This window comes from Neoarius graeffei, chromosome 22 (genome assembly GCF_027579695.1).
Source record: "Neoarius graeffei isolate fNeoGra1 chromosome 22, fNeoGra1.pri, whole genome shotgun sequence".
Classification (NCBI taxonomy): Eukaryota; Metazoa; Chordata; class Actinopteri; order Siluriformes; family Ariidae; genus Neoarius; species Neoarius graeffei.
This window is the reverse complement of record NC_083590.1, coordinates 19946608-19971707: the sequence shown is the minus strand read 5'-3', so window position 1 is coordinate 19971707 and position 25100 is coordinate 19946608. Positions and strand designations below refer to the sequence as shown.

The following is a 25100-nucleotide window of genomic DNA, read 5'->3' as shown; positions in this document are numbered from 1 at the left end:
CTTTCCAGATGTGTAAGCTGCCCATGCCACACACACTAATGCAACCCCATACCATCAGAGATGCAGGCTTCTGAACTGAGCGCTGATAACAACTCGGGTCGTCCTTCTCCTCTTTAGTCCGAATGACACGGCGTCCCTGATTTCCATAAAGAACTTCAAATTTTGATTCGTCTGACCACAGAACAGTTTTCCACTTTTCCACAGTCCATTTTAAATGAGCCTTGGCCCAGAGAAGATGTCTGCGCTTCTGGATCATGTTTAGATACGGCTTCTTCTTTGAACTATAGAGTTTTAGCTGGCAACAGCGGATGGCATGGTGAATTGTGTTCACAGATAATGTTCTCTGGAAATATTCCTGAGCCCATTTTGTGATTTCCAATACAGAAGCATGCCTGTATGTGATGCAGTGCCGTCTAAGGGCCCGAAGATCACGGGCACCCAGTATGGTTTTCCGGCCTTGACCCTTATGCACGAAGATTCTTCCAGATTCTCTGAATCTTTTGATGATATTATGCACTGTAGATGATGATATGTTCAAACTCTTTGCAATTTTACACTGTCGAACTCCTTTCTGATATTGCTCCACTATTTGTCGGCACAGAATTAGGGGGATTGGTGATCCTCTTCCCATCTTTACTTCTGAGAGCTGCTGCCACTCCAAGATGCTCTTTTTATACCCAGTCATGTTAATGACCTATTGCCAATTGACCTAATGAGTTGCAATTTGGTCCTCCAGCTGTTCCTTTTTTGTACCTTTAACTTTTCCAGCCTCTTATTGCCCCTGTCCCAACTTTTTTGAGATGTGTTGCTGTCATGAAATTTCAAATGAGCCAATATTTGGCATGAAATTTCAAAATGTCTCACTTTCGACATTTGATATGTTGTCTATGTTCTATTGTGAATACAATATCAGTTTTTGAGATTTGTAAATTATTCCATTCCGTTTTTATTTACAATTTGTACTTTGTCCCAACTTTTTTGGAATCGGGGTTGTAGTTCCATGGTGTCAGAATCAAAGCTTTTGTTTTTGAGATGCATCCTGTTTATGTAAGATGGTTATGCTTTTGAAATGCTCACAAGTGCATTTGTTACAGTAAAGCACATTAGTGTGTTAGGTTCGTGAGAGTTATGTTTTTGACATGGATGCTTAACATCAGTGCCATGAGCCTTTTCCTCAAAATTCCTGATAGAAGATACATTTTTTGTGAATTTATTGTCGGCTATGGTATGGGACATACAGTACATCTTCACACTATGCAAAGTTATCAGTGTGTTTTAGAGAGTGTGCATGCATGACAGCTGTGTCATTTGTGTCTGACTTGACTTGGCTCAATTGTGGACTCGACTCGAAATGTTCTTTAATTTGGACTTGAACACTGGGGACTCGAGACTGGAGTCAGACTCGAGGTTTAGTGACTCGACTACAACACTGGTTTGTTCGTATCAGAGGTGGACAATGTACCCAAGTTCATTACTTAAGTGAAAGTACAGATCCCACTGGTCAAATGTTACTCCGATACAGTCAAATTCTTACTTAAGTTAAAGTACTTGCTTTTAAAAATACTTAAGTATTAAAAGTACATTTTCTGTCAACGCATTGTTGTATTATTGCCACAATGCTTACAAAACCTAACGCCTCTGAAGCAACCGACTGGATTTACTGACTGACTTGTAGAACCTGTAGAATAAACACCTGGTAGAATGTTACAAAATGAAACAACTGAATTTACAAAAAATATCCATTGTCATTTTCAATTTTTTTTTTTTTTTTTTTAATTTTAAACACTCTTACCCCCACAAAGCAGCATGGTAGTGTTCTGACACAGCTCTGGCAGTGTCAGAATCATCAATAAGATGCTAGCTAGTTTTTCTCTTTGTCTACTGGTAAAAAAAATGCATAGTAGCTATAGTAATTATGCAAGGTCACAAAATCTACAATGTTAACATTACCAAAGACAGAAATGTGAATTCACAAAATGAACGCGTGCTGTGCCATCATGGTGGTTTAACGTTAAGCTAGCTAGTCAGTGAAGCTCCACCTGACATGCTAGCAAACCATTTTCAAACTCAAAATCATATTGGGTAGCTAACGCTACTAGAAAAGAAAGATTTCTACATTCTGTTTATTTGGCAAGAATATGTTAAAACATATTTCTGAAAACACTTCAGGTAAGTTAACGTTATGTTAGTGTAACTCCGTTTTTACATGCTAACTAACAGTGTCCAAGTTAACTAGCTATGTGTTAACGTTAGTCGTGGACAAGGCGATGGCAACTTGGCGGGAAAAGCCATAGAAAAAAAGTCATTTGACTAACCAGACTGCATAGTTATTGCAACGTTATCGCTAGCTCTAAAAGCACATAAAACTTTATTGCAAGCTCTCTCTTGGAATAAAACATTTACGTACCCTAATATGCTTCCGCAGGTTGGATGGCGAGTTTTTCTAGGTCGTGATGTGGTTTGTTTTAGGCAAACATTTAAAACGAAATGAATCTTTAATCCTTTCAGAAAACTGAAACATGGGTTCATGGGCCATGAGCACGTGCATTCTCCAGAAGAACCGCCTCCTTCTATTCTGCCATCAACTCATCGTGTTAAATAATGCTACTGAGAAATAATTGAACTTGATTTTATACAGTCTATGGACGTGACGTGACCCTAGTGATTACTGATAGACTGTCTTAGTGTCACCTGTGAAAAAAAACCAAATCACATTTTAGAAAAGAAAAGAAAAGAAAAAACATCCACTTTCAAAGCTGCTTCATAGTAACGAGGAGCTTGACAGAAATGTAGTGGAGTGAAAAGTACGATATTTGTCTTTCAAATGTAGTGAAGTTAAAGTCATAAGTTTTCAGAAAAAAACACTCAAGTAAAAGTACAGATACTCAAAAAGTGTACTTAAGTACAGTCCTCAAGTAAATGTCCTTCGTTACTGTCCACCTCTGGTTCATACAGTATGTCGTACGGTTGCAAGAGCCATCAAAAATCAGGTCAATGCATGTCGATAAGTATGGGGCTCTGCTCCACGCCCACTTTGAATAGAATATAAACCTGCGATTTGTTTAGTAGCTGGAGTTATTGTTAGTAAATAAAAACAGCAACTTCTGACCAATCAGAATGGAGAACTCAACAGCAGTGTGGTGTAATGTAATGTATTTTTAATCTTTATATAGATTTGAATTCAAACCAGAGTTGCAGTAATGTGTAATACACTCATACACACTTTGTATTGAAGGACTTTCCAAATAACATCGAGTTTCATTTGCTTTATTTTGTACATAACATTTTCTACAATGGACTTAAATCACAGAACAGCTTCATAGGAATAAACCATGGCAGATTGAAATGCCTGAGGTCATTCGGGTGAACGAACAAACAAACCCCTGCATCTGGGGGTATTTAAACAGGCAGCCTGAGACCGAGAACACGAAAAAAAAATTATTATAATCTGTCCAATTCCTATACTATTATTACAGATGCTTTGCATTGCATTCATATTCAAAATGTGAAATTAAATCTTTTTTCTCTCTCAACAATAATACAATTGCTAATAAATGACATTAGCAAATACTGTAACAATTTCCTGTCATATCAATACACAGTCATTTCATTTCACTGACTGTAAAAGCTAATGTGAAACTAACTAACACGAAGTCTTTAACATGCATCAGACCATCCAATATATCAAGCAACATTTTAAAAATATAAAACCTTCAGCAGCATGCATTTATTAACAACTCGCAATAATAAATGGCAACATGTTAGGCGAGTCAAACAACCAAGCATCCTCCAGCAGAGAGTATGGCTTTAAATATTCTATCCACATTCACTGGATATGAGCAGTCGCGCACTTTGACTGGCTACTCTACTACTAGGATATCAGCTCATATACCGTGAGTAGAGAAAAACAAAAATGGCGGCGCGTGTTGCTGAACCAACTGAGGATGAAATAAAAACTCTACTTGAAAAAAACCCTAAAAAAAAAAAGTAAATATGGAATGAAAGTATTTGATGGTAAGAACGCATCTTTATTTTTCAAGAATTATTATTTCAGCATTTTTCACAAATTGCTCCTGTGATTTCGCTGGTTTGTTTACATTCTAAGTGGAAATGATTGTCGGACGTTTTGTATAAAGTCTTTATCAGATTTGCAAAAAATAAAAATGCTCCGTTTTTCAAAATCCAGTGAATGTCTCATCTCATCTCATTATCTGTAGCCGCTTTATCCTGTTCTACAGGGTCGCAGGCAAGCTGGAGCCTATCCCAGCTGACTACGGGCGAAAGGCGGGGTACACCCTGGACAAGTTGCCAGGTCATCACAGGGCTGACACATAGACACAGACAACCATTCACATTCACACCTACGGTCAATTTAGAGTCACCAGTTAACCTAACCTGCATGCCTTTGGACTGTGGGGGAAACCGGAGCACCCGGAGGAAGCCCACGCGGACACGGGGAGAACATGCAAACTCCACACAGAAAGGCCCTCGCCAGCCACGGGGCTCGAACCCAGGACCTTCTTGCTGTGAGGCGACAGCGCTAACCACTACACCACCGTGCCGCCCCTCCAGTGAATGTGGACAGAATAAAACAGTTATTCCAGTCAATCTTGTTGTACATGGATTATAGCTGACGAGGCGCGTGCATCAGCTCATGTACGACTCGATTTTGTGGAATAACAATTAGCATTTACAGAGAAATTAAACAAAGTACTAAAGAAAAAATCCTGACATTCAGATACATTCTTTAACCTTCATGTACTATCCATACACAGTACTGTGCAAAAGTCTTAGTCCCCCTATTTTTCCCCCCATACAAACTTTATCGATTTCTATTTTATGATTTCTACATTATCGAGTCAGTACAAAAACATTGTAGAGTCCAGACATTCATTTCATTTTCTGCTGGAAAATGAAATGTTACAGAAAAAAAAAAAGTTTGTATCTGAGCAGCGTATTCCATAAGAGAGCACTTTTCAGGTTAAAAAAGAAAACATAACGAAGGCTGCTGGGTTTTGGTGCAAAATGAAGAAGCGAGTGTGACAGTCAAAGTGTCCAGAAGAACTGCGGCTGGTTCTGGAAGATGTTCAGTAAAACCTACAGCTCATTTCTGCATAAAACTGCACTCGCTGGACCTCAGACTACTATTTTTTTTTTAAAAGCAAAGTCAATGAATCGGTCTCACACCAAATATTAACCTTGTTTCATTTATTTATTATGGCTTACTGCTTATAGGATTTTTTTTTTTTTTAAATGTTGAGACATTTCATTATTTTTAAGCCACTTTTGGTCTACAGCATTTCTTTACATGTGTCTAAGTTTTTTGGGGGTTTTTTTTGCACTGTACTGTGTATTACAACCATTACATCACATAAAACCCACTGAGCATCTTCCTTAGCGTCGTGTGTACAGTATTTATAAAGCTGTATAAGGTTCGGAGGGTGCGCAAAACAGAATGAGGTATTGTGCCGAAAAGATAACATTTCACAATTCAAAATGAGATTTCGCCAACATTTTATATTAAAAAAATAAATATAAACATTCGTCGTAATACCAGAGACGAACTCCAGGCTGAAATGTTTTCCTCACCGTCTTGTTAAAAGGGTCTTGAAATGAAGGTTTAGTTGTAACAATACAGCACTATACGTACATACATTACACCCTCAACCAGTACAGCAAGGAAGAGATTAATCATTCGCGAATAATTTCATTCATAAAACTTCCTTAGTGCTTTATTCTGGACTAAATTTGACTCATATTTAATAATGACTATAGTCTGTGAGCTACAGTCGTTTATTCCTCGCATTCAACAAGTTGTTAATGATATATTTTTTTTATTCAGAGTCATACTTTTTTATCCATTTAGAGCTACAGTTAATGTAGCTGCGATGCATACAAGTGCCTCTTGAAATACTTAAAAGCGGAGCTCGCGAAGTATTACCAGCCCTCAGGAAGCAGCTTGTCATGTTACTGAGAATCCAGAAGGTTCATCATCTTCAACTTCCAGATTGACCTCAGACTGTTATAAAGTGCTCATACTGGAGATGCTTTCCAAAATAATCGTTGCTACGATGTACCAGATCAACGATGTATTTATTATTTCGATTTTTTTTCTTTAAAATAGCAACATTTATTCATTTATCCATTAGTTTAATTACTTTACATGGCGTTTTTACATCCACCATACATGAATCTATGTAAACCGTTACTTACTTACAGAACTTAAGGTGCTAAAGCTTTAGCGAGTGCATTAATATACAGGGTGTCCCAAAAAAACCTCACATTTTGACTCCTCTTTGGAGTTTTCATTTCTTTTCAGATCAAATTAACCCTAATAATGGCTGAAGTACGATTGAAGTTTTGAAGAAAGAAAATATATCATAAAGTGCTACCGGAAGCACGAAAGCATCATGGAAGTGCAAAGACAATTTAGAAGACATTTTCACAAAGATCCACCAATGCAACGCACCATTGCTCGCATCCGAGATGAGTTTGAATCAGATGGAACTGTGCATGACGTCCATAAGGAGCGTTCAGGAAGACCACGGTCATCAACCAGCCCCGCAAAGGAAAATCAATTGCTGGAACCGATCCCCACAGAAATCTGTACGACAAATGGCTCATGAGACAGTAATCCCAAAATCAAGCGCCCATCGCATTTTGAAGCGAGTTCACTGGAAATGTTACACTCCAACATTAATCCACGCTCTAAATGAAGATGATCCTGAGTGAGTACATTTTTTTTTTTGGGACACTTTGTATTAACCCTGTGATCTGCCATGTTGATCTGTCAGAGCTCCTGTAATGGAGCATTAACCAACACATTCTGACCAATCAGATTAGAGAATTTAACAGCGCTGGGAAATTCAGGATGTGATCTTATTGTCGTATGGACATTAAACACAATGTTTTAAACAGCGAGCTGTTGTGTGTCAGCTTAGTAACCCCATGTTTTTTATTTTTTTGTCTCTAAGCGAAGTTTGTGTCACGTTAAAATCTCAAACTCTATGCTCGTTGACAGCTGATAAGAACGTACCGGTAAACCTTTCGAATATTTGAAACCAATTTATGATCGTAACCTGATAAATGCCTAGATGATTGTTTTTATATCATCAGGATGTGTCCGTACAAGACAAGAACTAATCTACTAGTTTCCAGGCCAACCTCAGATACCCTTTTTCAACCAACAGGGAACGGGTTCTTGAACCAGTTCCGTTCAGGATTCTTTGAACCTTGGTGCCAGCTAGTGACCCAGCCCACTTTCACCAATCAAGGACGTGTCATTAACGGAGAGCGTTGCACAATTCATAACAGGAGTAAACAGTAGTCGCAAGATGGCGGCGCACATTGATTACCTCTGAGCTTTTGCTTTGTCATCACAGATATTTGTTTTTGGTCCATTTTTTTTCCTGAACATGGCTCTTTTTCCGTTGCGTTCTCCAGTGCTTCTTCTCCAAACTAATGACACGCCCACTGATGTCATGGTTCACACTGGAAAAACCAGCTATATTTTGGTTCCAGATGGGAAACAACTTTTCAGGTTCCAAACCAATTTATTTTTGGTCGAAATGCTGTGAACGGTTCAAGATTTGGTGCGCGAACCAGAACAGAACCCATTCCATGTTGGTGGAAAAGGGGTAAATCTGACACTGACATTTCATCTAAATAGCTCTCAAATACTAGCTTAATTCTTTGCATTTTCTCCAAAATCATGCAAACTGACACATTCATTCACTTATTCTCAAATAACTCCATGGTACTCTTGTCCCTTCGAGTGTGTGCCTGCACTGTAAAAGATCCCAGCGTGTTTGGCCATTCTCTTGTTTATGACCTCTGATTTCAAAGAGTCCATTTTAATAACCATACGGTTAGCCACCACACCATCCAACACATCTGAACCCATCTTCAAGTCCTGGGTCTGCTGTAGTGTGGGGTGAAAGCAGCAGTAATAAAGCACTTTAACTAACAGACCTATCAGATAGGAAAGCGGGATGGCGATGAGGAGAATAAGGGAATAGGACTGGCTCCTTTCTGGATCTCTGAAGAACCACCATGTGACCATTAGGATTGCACTGTCTATCACAATAAAAAAATGGTAGATAATGCTCCTGCCTCTGGTCCGACCTTCCACCACATTAAACCAGCTGAAGTACCAGATGAGCCCTACGGTGGCCCGGTAGAGCCACTCTCCAGGTTTGCTATCCATGAATTTGGTGTTCTGCAGAGAGGCCCAGACAACAAATACAAGCCAGAGTAACAGGAAGTGAGCAAAAATGTAACAGGACAGGACAGAGGTGAAGAGGGACACGCACACTATGCGTGGGCCAATCAGGAACAGGTTCCACAGGAAGTAGATGAGAGAGGACAGCCATGTCTGTTTGGTCTTCTGAGGGAGGAAGAAACGCAGTGAGCGATGGTAGTCCACCACCATCCATGCGACTGAAAGGATAGAAGCGATCACGCTCACATCTGCATGAGAAAAACATCACAGTTTTTATTTTATACCCACACTTTGTAAATTGTATAAACACGTGATAAATTGCAAATATAGCCACAAGCGGCGATGAAGGGCCCAAGCACCTCCGGTATACCAAATCTGTCATGAATCCAACAAACTGCCTTGGAGGAGAGCGTCAAAATGTAGCACGTCAAAACAAAATGCACAAAACCAAAAATAACTGACTTCTTGTTGAGTATGGCTAATACAATGTACATTACAATGTTATTCGTCTTGGGACACCTCACACACCTGCCAAATTTGACATGGATAGGTGAACCTAGATACCGAGTAAAGTCTCAATGATATGTGGGGGCGCTATGGAGTCCCCCAGACACACCCAGGGCCAAGCCTCTATCCCTGAGTAGTAGTGGCCAGAACTGATGTGTGTACCAAATTTTATGAGTTTTCACCCATGGGAACCACCTCAAAAATGGCCAAGTCTTGAATCATAATAATAATAATAATAATAATGAAAACAATAGGGTCTTGCACTTCAGTGCAGCACCCTCCAGTGGACACCTCCAGTACTCAGGACCTAATGAGTGCTGTTAAAGGAAAATAATAATAAACAAGGTGGTGGGATGTGTCCTGAAACAAAGTGTCCTGAAGCAAAGGGGGTGGCCATGGCCTGAAGGTTCGAGAAGCAGCCTTAGGCCCAAAGGGTCAACAGTTCAATGCCCAGGACTGGCAGGAAAAATGTGAAGGGAGTTGAATGAATGAACAGCACTTTCCCCTCCCTCTGTATCATGGCTGAAATGCCCTTGAGCAACCCCCATCTGCTCCCCAGGCACTGTAGCATAGCTGCCCACTGCTCTGGGTATGTGTTCACTGCTTCATAGGGGTGAAATGCAGAGGAGGAATTTTACTGTGCTTGAGTACATGTGACAAAAATAAATGCTTCTTCTTCTCAAGTGACTGGTACACTGCTGAAGCTGATCATTTTCCAATGAACAACAGATCCCACTTTTTTAAAAATCTGTTTATTGTTAAGGTGATGATACACGGAGCAACTTTTGGGGCAGTGCTGCTGAACAATTGCGCTTCGACACTTTCCCACTGAGATTGGGCAACAATTTCTATCTGAATGATTTTGATAGTTTTGGGCAACTTTTTAAGATCATCCAATCAGAGTGCTAGTAGCAAATCACATGTGTAAACCCAAAGTGGTGAATTTACCTCATGAAATGCTTAGAAAACCAACAGACAGGTATTTTTGTGTGCTCAGGTCGTAATTAAGACATCGATTTTTTTTCAGCCAAGTGTAAACTGCTGTTAGCTAACCACCACTCCATAGAGACTGACTGGGATTTAGCTAACTAGTGTTGGTTTTTGCTAACATATAGTTAGCTGAAAGTTATCGCTAGCTACGTCGGGATAACGTTAGCTCTCTTGTGTAAACATGATCGTACTCAAACTCCTTGGGCCAGAAGAGAGTCCCTTCTTGGAAAGGTTACAGCTTTGATACTGGAGACTCCTTCCATAAACGCGAACTAAACACCTCTTCACAGAAACAATTATACATTAACAATTCACTGTGTACTATAGCGACTAGACACCATAATATTCAAAACATAACCTTACGGAAATGAAAGATTCGACACTTCAACAGCACTGTGATCTCACATAAAATTAGCTGTAAATCTGTTCTCTCTGGATGAATCCCACACTTCTACTCGCCAGTTCACGTCCTCTGAAAGTTCCTGAATTTGGTAATGCAATCAGGATTACGTTATGAATGGAAGTTACATGACCGTTAAAACAGAAGTAGTTACTCACACTGAATGGTTTTGGCGTGATTCGTGTGGATTATGATGTAGATCATAAGCGAGAGCTGTGGTGTACTCTCGCAGAACGTCTCAATCAGTCGCAGCATGCTGAGGTCATGGGTCAGGTAGGTGGCGTACTCGGAGCCCTGTTTTCCTCGCCACCACAAGCAGAAGCCCTGCCAGATTGCCGATATGTGCCTGAGGATGAAGATCAGAGTATTAGCACAAAAGTTTAATTCCAATCCTGAAGAATATTAGATGGGATTAAAACTCAGAAAAGAAACGCAGGACACAGGTAACAGCTTACAAACCTACATTCAGGAAAACAATTAGATTTGATGATCATATCAGAGATCACACTTCTGGTTACCAAGTAGGGGGGAAAAATCCTGAATAAAACACTTGCAGGGTGCCGTTATAGGGAAAATACATCAACCACAGGGTGCAGTGCTGCAGATTGACACAGAGTAGAGTTACTCATCACTGATTTTCCTCCAATAGCACTTCCTGAAATTGTATTCCTCTAATACCACAGCAATACGGCAACAATTCAGGGATTTTTTTTTTAATAATTAATGAATGATACATGCTTTTTGACCATTTTAATTTAAAATATTTAATCTTATTTCCTTACATTATATCAGCTGATAATGACAGGCTGGTCATTACTTTATCCACTTCTTGATTTCGCTCTTGAAAAAATAATAAGTCGTCCGTTATGAAGACTTTCCCATAGTGGAAAACCTTTCTGACGGTTACAAAACACTGTCAAGGTTAAAAAACATCTTTCGGAAAACTAAACGTTTTCTTCGTTAAAGGTGCTGACTGCAAACTGAGCTGAAATTCTCTTTTTTTTTTTTTTTTTAAAATCATGCATGGCATTTTCCTCCATGTCAGAAGAACAATATCATGTGGACGAGATGTGATCTTTATGATGTCCTGATGGTCGCTTTTCTCCATTCTGGGACCGTTTTCCTCCCTCTTGAGGTAAACAGTACAGCTCTACGGAAACAGAAAACAGCCAAACGCGAGGGAAGCGCTTTACCTAATTACCATAACTATGGAACTGCATCACACCAAGATGGCGACGCACGGAAAACATCGTGACTCTACGTCGACTTCTGAGAATTTTGAGTCACAGGGATGTAATTTGTGGTTGACGTTCGCGAATAGATCCGTGAAACACAAGACGATGAATATATCTTTTCTCTGTTACTGCTTGTGTGTTATTGTTTCTTTCTCTGTAAGACAAAACATTAGACGTGTAATGCCATACTTGCTACCGTGGAGTCGAGCCCATGCATTCTAAGGCTAAGATAGCTAAGCGCTAGCTAGAATGATTTGGTTATCTGTCCAGAAAAATGACACGTCTGTCATAAAACCTTGCTCGATCTTGTAGTTGCATTCACTAGGCAGGTTTTCTTTTTCTTTTCTGCTGGCTTTTAGCTGGCGGGAGAGTCGAGTACGCCATGTTTGCCAAGGCCGACTTGTTTTGGTTAAAAGTAGATCAAACGCCCTTTGGTGGTCACGTGATATTGTTGCTCACTTGCTTCAGTGAGCTCCAGAATCGTAAAACACGGGACGCGTTTTATCTCGGCAAAACATTTATACATAGGATCAGTGGCGAACAATTGCACACAAGTCCCCGGGGCAAAACACCAATCAGGGCCCCCCACATGGCGAAATTGCAAACAAACAAACAGAAGGTCTACGGCATATAATCAGGCTATATTAGAACAGAACTTGCTCAAATTTTTATTATTTTATTATTTTTTTATAGGCCTACATAGCCTGTATTTTCCATTCATTTTTTATTATGTTCCAAATAGACACTAAAAAAAAAATCCAGCAATCATGATTGATACACCCTCATTGTGTAAGCACGTCTTCAACTACAAAGCCGACACGGAAACCTGCGTTTGTCATTAAAAAGGCATGCGTTGACTATTTGAGGGATGTTAAGCGCTCTTGCTCGCTCACTCAATTGATAAAACGGCCAATCCACAGAGTCTCTCTTGACCCATTGTGCTCCTGAGATAATTTATCAATTTTAATTTGGAGAAAGAGCGCTCTGCTGTCGCAACTGAGACGGGGAGAGTGAGAAAAAGCAAGAAGGCCGTGCGCACCTCACTAAATGTAGAAGTTACTGCTGGATGATCTACTACCAGCAGCCTGGCCAGGCTAAGCACATTTGCTATCTGCTCCTTGAAACAAGCCCTAAATGACACTAGTTGACCAGGAAAGCTGGAGTCAATATTCCGACTATAGTGATCACACAGTCGACAGGCCACTTTGTATAGCTCCTCGCCCTTGGCATGCTGGAGCGCATTTGGATGAATAGCCTCAAACAAATGAGCAGTCCGATTTAAACTGACAAACCTTTGTGACAGCTGCTGAACGATTATATCAAGGCATGCATAGAACACAGGGTTTTTTCTAGAAAAATTTAGTATGAGGGCGCTCACCATGGCGAGGGAGCGAAGCGGGGGGGGGGGGGGGGGGGATGGTGCCGGTTGTCCGTCCCTCCCCCGCCGTGCAAAGCCTTTGAAAAATGCTCCAATGGGACATTCTGAGGCTATCTGAGAGGGAAATTTTAACAAATTGTCTGTCAACATTGAAAAAGAAAGAAGTAATCATCTGCCCCGGACAGTCTTTGGCTTTCTTCCGCTTCGTGCCGCAGGATGACATCTTTAAATGCCCAAGTGTCAACAAAAACAACTCGCGAACTACTTCTGTCAAAAGCTCCCGCGCCGGTGGGTGAAAGGTCATTCAGTCTCGAGAAATCTCGCTCTACAAGTCAGCTGACCTTGTATGTAACCCATGTCAAATCTCGCGAGAACAGCCGCGACAAGTAAACAACTAAACATGGCGCCTCAGTCTGGAAAACGCCAATTCGGATTGTTTTTGCACCGTCTGGCGGCGTATCTACTATGATTGGAATATTTTTGGAGCAATTATAACGTATTTGATGATCAGACACATTGTCACGTAGTGTTGCTGGGATGTTTTCACGGAGTCGGTAAGGGGGCGCACGCCGAGAGTAAGCGGGCGCAGCGCCCCTGTTCCCCCGTTTAGACGAAAGCCTGGAACACATTCACCCGAAAATAACGTTCTGCATTGGAAAGCCGACTGTCTTCGCTAAGGTGATCAAAGTGGCGCTTCACTTTTTTTCAACCTGGTGGCTACAAATTGCGTTTGACTGCCCCATTTCACAGCCAGTGCCAGAGTGGAAGCCTTTGCCTCATCAAACTGCTCCCTGTACTCCTGTAGAGTTCGGACAGTATTCTGCAATAATGCAGACGCTTTGAGGAGATCAATGGTCTTCTTCTCCTGCAGTAACTTTGAGATGGCATTAGTGCACTCCAAAATCTTTGTCTGAAGGCTGATTAAAAATATGAACTGAAATTTAGTAATGGCCTTTTTAAGTGCATCTGCCTCATCTCGTTCATTCGTTTTCTCGCTTGTAAGTGAGAGCTTTAATGACGTCTCCATATCTGTACTTTAACGCAACAAGCGCATCGTAGCGGGAGGACCAGCGGGTTGGGCAGAGGCGTTTCAAGGTTATGTCCCTGCTCTCTGGGCTCAATAAGTCGCCAAGTAACGCCCATCTCTAAACACTGTTGGCAACCACATCATAAAACTGTCTGATCTCTGGGATAGTTTTGACAGAATCATTCAGTAACAAATTCAGACAATGAGCCACACAGTGCACGGACAAAGCAAGGGGCTCTCGCTCCACTATTCTCGCTTGAACACCAGAATAAATTCCGCTCATGTTCGCTGCGCCGTCATAACCCTGTCCACGGCATCTGGAGCGATCTAAGCCATTCCCTTCAATGCAGCTAATAATCTGGCCCTCCAGTTCAGAAGCGGATACGTTCACAGTTATCTCGAATCCAAGAAAAGCCTCAACTATCCTGATTTCACAGGGGGCTTTTTATTTAATTTTTTAACCATAAGAATGTGTAGCAAAAATGAGAGATATATAGGTCAACTAGTCTGTAATCATGTGAAAACTTATAGGTTTCAAGGAATTTCCAATGAAATCACGCAAGGCACATTTATTGGGAGGGCCTGAATGTCAAAGGGTGGGGCCCTGTACGGCTAGGGGGAAGGCCCAAGGGCAATGGCCCCACCCACCCCCTTTAGCTCCACCCCTGCATAGGATACACGGTGTGTGTGTAGCAGCGAAACACCTTGAAACTCCAACAGCTATAGAAATAGAACATTTTGCCCAGAATTCAACTTTGCAGTCAGAACCTTTAACTAACACTTTCTAATAATATGTACATTATTAGCGTAATGTATTAAGACAAACATATTCATATAAACCTGGGATATAGACCTCGTACTATACATACATACATGCAGGTTTACCAAAAATCTCAACATTTGAGATTTTTCTGCCAATAATTATAGGACGTCCTACTGTGGGTGGTAGAAATGGGCAACTGGACTTGCTTGATAGGACGTCCTACAAGTCCAGCATCACATGAGGGGGGGGGGGGGGGATAAAACAAAAAGCTCTTACTTCCATAACTTACTTAACATATCCACCATTTTTCTCAATACACAAATTTCGACATAACATCTAGTCAATAAACACACGACTTACAATGTTACATGCCTCAATGATGCATGAATGCAAATGTTCCACATTCCGAATTTTCTTGCGCATACTTGCACCTTCACATGACGTCAATTTCCTAGGAATAAACTTCTTTAGGTTCATTCATCCACGCTCAGATACATCATGATCAGTAATAATATAAAATAAAAATTACACATTAATCCTGCGCTGTCACACTTACGGGACATCCTGTACTTTAACGTCTTTGAACTTTGCATCTTAAGAAAATGTAAATTATATATATTTTATCAAAAAGTAGAAATGTTTACATCAGGGTTTCGGTCTAATTTGTCTTGACATCTTTCTGCAGAGATAACATTGGATAAACGAGTTCAACAAGTGCAGCGGTAAAACCAGACACTCTGTATAAAGATGTCGAACACCTTGTGAGCCAAGAGTGCTTTTTACACGATTGTACAGTGGTGCTTGAAAGTTTGTGAACCCTTTAGAATTTTCTATATTTCTGCATAAATGACTTAAAACATCATCAGATTTTCACACAAGTCCTAAAAGTAGATAAAGAGAACCCGGTTAAACAAACGAGACAAAAATATTATACTTGGTCATTTATTTATTGAGGAAAATGATCCAGTATTACATATCTGTGAGTGGCAAAAGTATGTGAACCTTTGCTTTCAGTATCTGGTGTGACCCCCTTGTGCAGCAATAACTGCAACTAAACGTTTGCGGTAACTGTTGATCAGTCCTGCACACCGGCTTGGAGGAATTTTAGCCCATTCCTCCGTACAGAACAGCTTCAACTCTGGGATGTTGGTGGGTTTCCTCACATGAACTGCTCGCTTCAGGTCCTTCCACAACATTTCGATTGGATTAAGGGCAGAACTTTGATAAATATTTTTAGGTCATATTTATGCAGAAATATAGAAAATTCTCAAGGGGTCACAAACTTTCAAGCACCACTGTATATTTACAGAGAAATGGATGAAAGCTGGGGTGGCACGGTGGTGTAGTGGTTAGCGCTGTCGCCTCACAGCAAGGAGGTCTGGGTTTGAGCCCCGTGGCCGGCGAGGGCCTTTCTGTGTGGAGTTTGCATGTTCTCCCCGTGTCCGCGTGGGTTTCCTCCGGGTGCTCCGGTTTCCCACACAGTCCAAAGACATGCAGGTTAGGTTAACTGGTGACTCTAAATTGAGCGTAGGTGTGAATGAGAGTGTGAATGGTTGTCTGTGTCTATGTGTCAGCCCTGTGATGACCTGGCGACTTGTCCAGGGTGTACCCCGCCTTTCGCCCGTAGTCAGCTGGGATAGGCTCCAGCTCGCCTGCGACCCTGTAGAACAGGATAAGTGGCTACAGATAATGAGATAAGATGAGATGGACGAAAGCGAAGTCCATCCATCATCATCATCATCATCGTGAAAACAGAGAAGCATGCTTACACACTGTCCAGGTAGCGGGAAAAGTGTTTACATAGCAAAACAAAAAGACATGGGCGGCACGGTGGTGCAGTGGTGAGTATCATCACCTCACACCAAGTGTGAATACCACTTTTCCACCAACAGGGAATGGGATCCGTTCTGGTTCGTGCACCAAATATTGAATTGTTCACAGCGTTTCGACCAAAAATAAATTGGTTCAGAGCCTGAAAAAGTTGGTTCCCAGGCGGAACCAAAATATCGTTAGTTTTTCCAGCGTGAACCATGATGACATCATTGGGCATGTCGTTAGTTTGGAGAGGAAGCAGAGCGCAGCAATGGAAAATGCAATGAAAAGGGATACATCTTCAGAAGAAAATAAAAAAGGCCCGAAAACAAATATCTGCAATAACAAAACAAAAGCTCGGAGGTAAATCAATCAATGTGCATCACCATCTTGCGATGACAGGTTGCACAGTTCACAACAGGCGTAACACCTTCTGTTCATGACACATCCTTGATCGGTGAAAACGTGGATCGGTTCAGTAGCTGACAGCAGCACAATGCATTAAATCATGCAGATACAAATCAAGAGCTTTGGTTAATTAACGTTCACAATGTTCAAACATCCATCCATTATCTGTAGCTGCTTATCCTGTTCTACAGGGTCGCGGGCAAGCTGGAGCCTATCCCAGCTGACTACGGGCGAAAGGCGGGGTACACCCTGGACAAGTCGCCAGGTCATCACAGGGCTGACACATAGACACAGACAACCATTCACATTCACACCTACGGTCAATTTAGAGTCACCAGTTAACCTAACCTGCATGTCTTTGGACTGTGGGGGAAACCGGAGCACCCGGAGGAAACCCACACGGGCATGGGGAGAACATGCAAACTCCGCACAGAAAGGCCCTCGCCGGCCACGGGGCTCGAACCCGGACCTTCTTGCTGTGAGGCGACAGCGCTAACCACTACACCACCAGGTGTAGGTGACACGCCTGTTCAAACATCATAATGGGAAAAATTGTGATCTCAAAGTGTGCCTTTCTTTCACTGTGGCATGGGTGTTGGTTTGAGCCAGATGGACTGGTTTGAGTATTTCAGAAACTGCTGATCTCCTGGGGTTCACACACAACAGTCTCTAGAGTTTATACAGACAGAATGGTGCGAAAAACAAAAAACATCATCGAGCGAGTGAGTGACAGTTCTGTGGGTAGAAACAAACGCCTTGTTGAGAAGAGAGCTGAGAGGAAAATGGATAGGGCTGGGTTTCCCAAAAGCCTCTTAACGCTAAGAGCATCTTAACTAGGAGAGAGAGTGTTCATTGTGATGCTCGCTCTACCATTTAACGACGATCTTTGTGCTACGATGCTTTTTGGAAGCCCACCCAGATTGGTTCGAGCTGCCAGGAAGGATGTAGCAACCGTGGTGAGCAGCATCGGCAGATGATGAGTGTATATACAGTTTAGGAAAGTTCACAGCTTTCAGGAGTGTAGTTAGATGATGTGAAAGGAAAATATGTTTTCTCAGGTTTCTCTAAAAACCTGGAATTTCCTGGATGAAGTTAAACATCAGGTAAGTGAGATACAATCATCAAGTCATTACTTTCGATGTATCGAAAGTAAACAAAGTCAAATTAACCCCTTCAATGCCCTTGGACGAGTCACGTACGTCATGAAATCTTTTACCGCTGTGCCTTATGACATACGCTACTCGTCATAAACGCCTCCTTTTATGTACTGTACGTTACATGGTACATTACTTTTACTTCACAGTGGCACATATGAATTACAGTCAATGCCTAAAACATTCTTCCAGTTGGATGTGTTTTGGTATGGTGTGGAAAACAGTCACATGACCCTGTATTGGTCATGCGGTGTCCTGTCATTGTCTGACACAATGCGTTATTTACTTTTTTTGCTCTTTTAGTGTGTTTTGGAGCAAATTACGGCAAGAAAGAGATATACTGCAGGAGAAGTGAGGGACATAATATTTAGGGAGACACAGAACTTATGGTGATGATACACGGGGCAACTTTTTGGGCAATGTTGCCGAGCAATGTTGCTGGCAACGGGCAACTAGGTGAGACACAGGGCAACTTTTCGGGGCAACTAACAATGGGCAACAACAGTTAGCAACGGCAGTTTACGGTTAGCTAAAAAAAAAAAAAAAAAAAAAAAAAAAATCGGTCTTAATTTTTGCTGTGACCATTTAATCAAGCTGTCTGTTGTTTTTTAGAGCTTTGGTGAGGTAAATTCCTCCATATAGAATATTAAAATAACAACTTACCGGCGTAAAAACAGATGAGGAGTCTCTCCATCTCTTCACTCCACTGACACTGAGCGGCCGCCATATTTGTTTGAAATTTCTGATCCGAACCTCACCGGAGGTCACATGACTCGGTACTCACGTTCTGATTGGCTTATCTCAAAAAGTTGCCAGAGATTATCAAAACCATTCAGAAAGAAACAATGTTGCCCAATCTCAATAGAAAAAAAGAGTCAAAACGCAATTGCCCAGCAACATTGCTCGGCAACATTGCCCAAAAAGTTGCCCCGTGTATCATCACCAATAGAATTGGGAAGTACTGATGAGGATGAAAGTGGAAATGAGAGCAGTGGAAGTGATTATCAGGGCAGTGGTGCTGATGGATCATCTAGTGATGGCAGTGAGGACAGCATACCTGATTTGGTCATCAGAGGTAGGAGGCAAGCTGTAGCTAGAGGCCGAGTTAGAACTAGAGGTGGTGGAAGAGTAACGCCTAGAGGGAGAGGGCCACGCAGATGAAGTGGTAGGGTGCGTGCACGTGATGGAGGACATGGTATGAGAGGAGATAGTGAGACTGAGAATGATGATGCTGCTGTTGAGGCTGGTGGAGGAGGTGATGGTGAGGCTAGGGATCGAGGTGGTGGTGATGATAGGCATGATGATAATCAGGGAAACCAAAATGTATATCAGCCAATCTTTAGAGAAGCACGTATGGAACAGCCAAATAAAACACAATTTCACTGTGTCTAATGCTGGCATACAAATTGACACAGCTGGCTTAAATTCTTAAAGCTTAAATTCCATTTCAAATATCATGAAGGCACTCTTCCCAGCTATTTTCAATCTCTACCTTTTAATATTGTAACTCCAATTCATAATACACGCTCATCAAGTCAAATTTATCAACCAAGCACTAAACACAAATTTGCTGAAAAACGTGTTAGATGTGATCTACCTCAAACTATTAAATCCACACCAAAAATCATTCTAGAAAAGGTTCATACACAGTCTTCAAGGGTTCTCTTTATATGTTAAACGTCATATCATTCAGAACTATAGAGTGAGCTGTAATATTGTGAATTGTTATATATGTTCTAGATAGATGTTCTTCATATATCTCATCTCATTATCTGTAGCCGCTTTATCCTTCTACAGGGTCGCAGGCGAGCTGGAGCCTATCCCAGCTGACTACGGGCGAAAGGCGGGGTACACCCTGGACAAGTCGCCAGGTCATCACAGGGCTGACACATAGACACAGACAACCATTCACACTCACATTCACACCTACGCTCAATTTAGAGTCACCAGTTAACCTAACCTGCATGTCTTTGGACTGTGGGGGAAACCGGAGCACCCGGAGGAAACCCACGCGGACACGGGGAGAACATGCAAACTCCGCACAGAAAGGCCCTCGCCGGCCCCGGGGCTCGAACCCAGGACCTTCTTGCTGTGAGGCGACAGCACTAACCACTACACCACCGTGCCGCCCCGTTCTTCATATATATAAAATAATATTGTTTATACACCACTGACTGCATGCCTACTATTATGTATAATGCTTAAGTATGTTAGATATGCAAGATTGTTCAAAAGTGACATTGCTATGTGTAAATTTATCAAGATAAGTCAAATGTGAATTTTACCACAAACCTAAACATCATATTATGAAAATCTAAAAAAAAGTTAATTACAAATATTTTATGTTCCTGCAGGGAGCCTAAGGTGGCCTGCATGATAGCGGTTTTATTTTCATTACCTTAATGTAGGTCCCCTGGATCTTTCATATTTCCTATTTCAAGTATTTTTGCTTTTTTATGCTTTATGTATGTTTGTTGAAGATCCAAATAAATAAATAAATGAATTCTGAATTTCTGGCTTTGATCCTGAGGATTACTTTAAAGTTTTCCTCGCAGATTAACCGGTAGACCTACCACACAGAACACGATATATAAGTGCTTGAAGCATGTCTTGGACTTGGAATACTTGGAACAAATGGACCCTTGGTATACATTGTGTTTTCAAGTACTAGTAATTCATGTTTACGGACAGGTTCAGGTGGCACGGTGGTGTAGTGGTTTGCACCGTCACCTCACAGCAAGAAGGTCCTGGGTTCGAGCCCAGCGGCCAGCGAGGGCCTTTCTGTGTGGAGTTTGTATATTCTCCCCGTGTCTGCGTGGGTTTCCTCCACAGTCCAAAGACATGCCTTCATCCAACCATTATCTGTAGCCGCTTTATCCTGTCCTGCAGGCAAGCTGGAGCCTATCCCAGCTGACTATTCACACTCACATTCACACCTACGGTCACTTTAGAGCCACCAATTATCCTAACCTGCATGCCTTTGGACTGTAGGGGAAACCGGAGCGGACATGGGGAGAACATGCAAACTCCACACAGAAAGGCCCTCGCCGGCAGCTGGGTTCGAGGCGACAGTGATGATAGGCATGATGGCACTACACCACCGTGCCGCTCCCAAAGACATGCAGGTTCGGCTAATTGGTGGCGCTAAATTGACCGTAGGTGTGAGTGCGAGTGTGAATGGTCGTTTGTCTCTGTGTCAGCCCTGCGATGATCTGGCGACTTGTCCAGGGTGTACCCCGCCTCTCACCCGTAGTCAGCTGGGATAGGCTCCAGCTTGCCTGTGGCCCTGTAGGACAGGATAAGCGGCTACAGATAATGGATGGATGGATGGATGGATGGACGGACAGGTTCTCATTGACAAGACCTGTTGTCTTGTTTTTGATTACTAAAGTTATTTTTACTCTACAACAGTGTTTTTTGTGATTTTTCTCATCTCATCTCATTATCTCTAACCACTTTATCCTTCTACAGGGTCGCAGGCAAGCTGGAGCCTATCCCAGCTGACTACGGGCGAAAGGCGGGGTGCACCCTGGACAAGTCGCCAGGTCATCACAGGGCTGACACATAGACACAGACAACCATTCACACTCACATTCACAACTACGGTCAATTTAGAGTCACCAGTTAACCTAACCTGCATGTCTTTGGACTGTGGGGGAAACCGGAGCACCCGGAGGAAACCCACGCGGACACGGGGAGAACATGCAAACTCCACACAGAAAGGCCCTCGCCGGCCCCGGGGCTCGAACCCAGGACCTTCTTGCTGTGAGGCGACAGCGCTAACCACTACACCACCGTGCCGCCCCTTTTGTGATTTTTCCTATACAAATATTAAAGATTATCAAAATATCCAAATTTTTATCCTATATGCCCAACACATTACAATTCATGATGGGTGGCAGCCAAGGGGTTAAAGAGTGTAAAAGCAACAGAACAGAAGGGCAGGTGAGTTTCATCCAGGTGAGTTTCATCCTGCCTCTGGTTAGCTTCCACTGCACAGATGTGCTGCTGAGCTGAGTGCACGATTGTGTTTGTGTTTATGTTTATATTTACCTGAAGAAGAAACCGAGTTGACACACATGCAGGAAACACGTGAGTCTCAGGTGTCTTCGGCTGCCGAACAGGATGATATGCTTGTGTGCTGTTTGGAAGCTTCGGAGCTCCAGGTCATAATTCAGCCACAACCAGCTGAACATCTGGACTATCACGGATGAAGCGAGCATGAAGCCAATGATCATGCCGAACCAGAAGAAATCCCCATGCTGGAAAAACTCCTGCGCCAGCCACAGGTCCGAGCCCACGTCAAACACATATGTACACACACCAAGAACACTGAACACGAAATCCAGCCATGAGTATGCGGGGAAGCCTCTGGTGTCCATGCTGAAGACCTCGAGGTGTGAAAGCACTCGACAGGAAGTCTGGCAGGGTCGAGGAACTTCAAGAAACTCCAAAGTGCTTCATTCCACTTGGATCGACACCACTAAACACCTCAATGTCCACAGCGAAGCGCAACATCTGGATCACAGCTCTGAGAAGAAACCAAACAAGTAACTCTAGGAAGTAGCCGACTCCCTCTTGATCTGAAACAAGCCCCGCCCATTCCCTGAATAATAACCCCTCCTACACTACATGTCGGTCATTTGCATATGATTTACATATATTTGAATACAGACATGTTTGTACATATCACATTAAACGCAATTCTTTTTCACAAAAATATTTTTATTTAATTTAAAAGAAAAAAGTTTTTATTTGTTGAACTTTTGCTACGGTTATGATTTACTGAAAAGTGTACGATGAAAAAAAATTACAAGTTACAGTTTAGTTTGGGCAGCAGGGTGGTGTAGTGGTTAGCGCTGTCGCCTCACAGCAAGAAGGTCCTGGGTTCGAGCCCCGTGGCCGGCGAGGGCCTTTCTGTGTGGAGTTTGCATGTTCTCCCCGTGTCCGCGTGGGTTTCCTCCGGGTGCTCCGGTTTCCCCCACAGTCCAAAGACATGCAGGTTAGGTTAACTGGTGACTCTAAATTGAGCGTAGGTGTGAATGTGAGTGTGAATGGTTGTCTGTGTCTATGTGTCAGCCCTGTGATGACCTGGCGACTTGTCCAGGGTGTACCCCGCCTTTCGCCCGTAGTCAGCTGGGATAGGCTCCAGCTTGCCTGCGACCCTGTAGAACAGGATAAAGCGGCTAGAGATAATGAGATGAGATGAGTTTTCCAACAAGGGTGGCACGGTGGTGTAGTGGTTAGCACTGTCGCCTCACAGCAAGAAGGTCCGGGTTCGAGCCCCGTGGCCGGCGAGGGCCTTTCTGTGTGGAGCTTGCATGTTCTCCCCGTGTCCGTGTGGGTTTCCTCCGGGTGCTCCGGTTTCCCCCAAAGGCATGCAGGTTAGGTTAACTGGTGACTCTAAATTGACCGTAGGTGTGAATGGTTGTCTGTGTCTATGTGTCAGCCCTGTGATGACCTGGCGACTTGTCCAGGGTGTACCCCGCCTTTTGCCCGTAGTCAGCTGGGATAGGCTCCAGCTTGCCCGCGACCCTGTAGAACAGGATAAAGCGGCTAGAGATAATGAGATGAGACTGTCAGGAATAGGGGGACAGTAGAAGTCCATTTCTGTCCCCCAAGGTACAATCTACTAGGGCTATTGGACCTCAAGGTAACTACACCGTAAAATATTTCAGCCTTGTTTCGTTCTGTCCACTTACTTTTTCTCTTTAACTCGATGAGCTCTGAAAAGTGTTTTAATTTGAACTAATCTGTGCAAGTTTTCAAAGGTTAGACTTGAATTATTTGGTTGTCTTGACTAATTAGACTTAACCTTAGACTTAGACAACCTTTATTGTCATTCAGTCTGCAACAAGTGTACACCGGACGAAATTTCATTGCAATTTGGCTCAGCACGGAATTAAATATGAAAGTGTATTAAATTAAGTTATCCAGCAGCAAAAATATTATAAAGTGCAAGAGTATTAAGTGACCTGTGGAATTAGGAAATGTTCAAGTTATAAATAGATAGAAGTTTAGAGTTTGGATTTGGAGTCCAGCAGTCTGGTGGCCTGGGGGGGAAAGCTGTTACAGAACCTGGTGGTCCTGCATCGAATGCTGCGGAACCTCTTTCCAGAGGCCAGAGGTGAGAACAGTCTATAGTGAGGGAGTGAGGGGTCACTGATGATGTTTCTGGCTCGAGACATGCAACGCCTTGGTGCAATGTCCTGAATGGAGGGAAGAGAAGTCCCAATGATTTTCTCTGCTGTCCTCACCACTCTCCTCACATTCTTCCAGTCAGAGGCACTGACATGTTGATCCTGGGATTGAGATGCTGGCCTCTTCTGCCCCTCGGACCTGCTTGATCCATCCTGGTGCCCTGTGTCTGGTCGGAGTTTTATCTCACCGCTCCTGTGAAGGACGGCCCCATGAGGACAGTTGAGGGTTATACCTGTTAAAACTGTTAATATTATAGTCAGGCTGTCTGTTGTTGCCCAAATGAGGATGGGTTCCCTTTTGAGTCTGGTTCCTCTCGAGGTTTCTTCCTCATGTCGTCTGAGGGAGTTTTTCCTTGCCACCGTCGCCACAGGCTTGCTCATTGGGGATAGATTAGGGATAAAATTAGCTCATGTTTTAAGTCGTTCAAATTCTGTAAAGCTGCTTTGCGACAATGTTTATTGTTAAAAGCGCTGTACAAATAAACTTGACTTGATTTGATTTGATTTGACTGGAAGAACTGAGAGTTTTTCTGAGTTGAAACAAAGATAATCGTCAAATTGAGTTAACTTGCATTTTCAAGGCAGCAGGTGAACTTGCATTTCCAAGTTAAACCAGTCTGAAATGTTTTACAGTGTATGTGGACCTTTTTATATAAATGGTGTATAAATGGTATAAATAAGTATCTTAGAGCGTACTGATCCAGTGACAAGCCGTTGTACCCCTAAAGGTACAGTAATGTACTTATTTTCTGAGAGTGTAGAGCCGATTCTCTACAAGTCTGGGGCAATAATCTCCTAGCTGAAGAGACCAGCTTTCAGCTTCTGTTTCAATGTACTGGGTTCAGTGATCATGCATTCCAATGGCTACTGAGTAATCTGTAATCATGTCTGACATGCTGGTGATAAATTCTATGCATTTTCACTGTAGTGGGGCCTAATACTCCACAGGGCTGAAAACCCCTTTGCCCTAAATCTCAAAAATACAGATTTGATGTTGAAGGTGAA

General features: G+C 42.5%; 1 protein-coding gene across 1 annotated transcript; it reads right to left on the bottom strand.

Moving 5' to 3' along the window:
• Positions 1–3251: 3251 nt before the first annotated feature.
• xkr8.3 (XK related 8, tandem duplicate 3) lies at positions 3252–22484 on the bottom strand. Its single transcript, XM_060904575.1, has 3 exons — positions 21949–22484; positions 10277–10464; positions 3252–8469 (listed from the first exon to the last, which is right to left on the bottom strand). The coding sequence occupies exons 1-3, from the start codon at positions 22275–22277 to the stop codon at positions 7742–7744; spliced, it is 1245 nt and encodes a 414-aa protein (XP_060760558.1). The 5' UTR covers positions 22278–22484; the 3' UTR covers positions 3252–7741.
• Positions 22485–25100: the final 2616 nt, after the last annotated feature.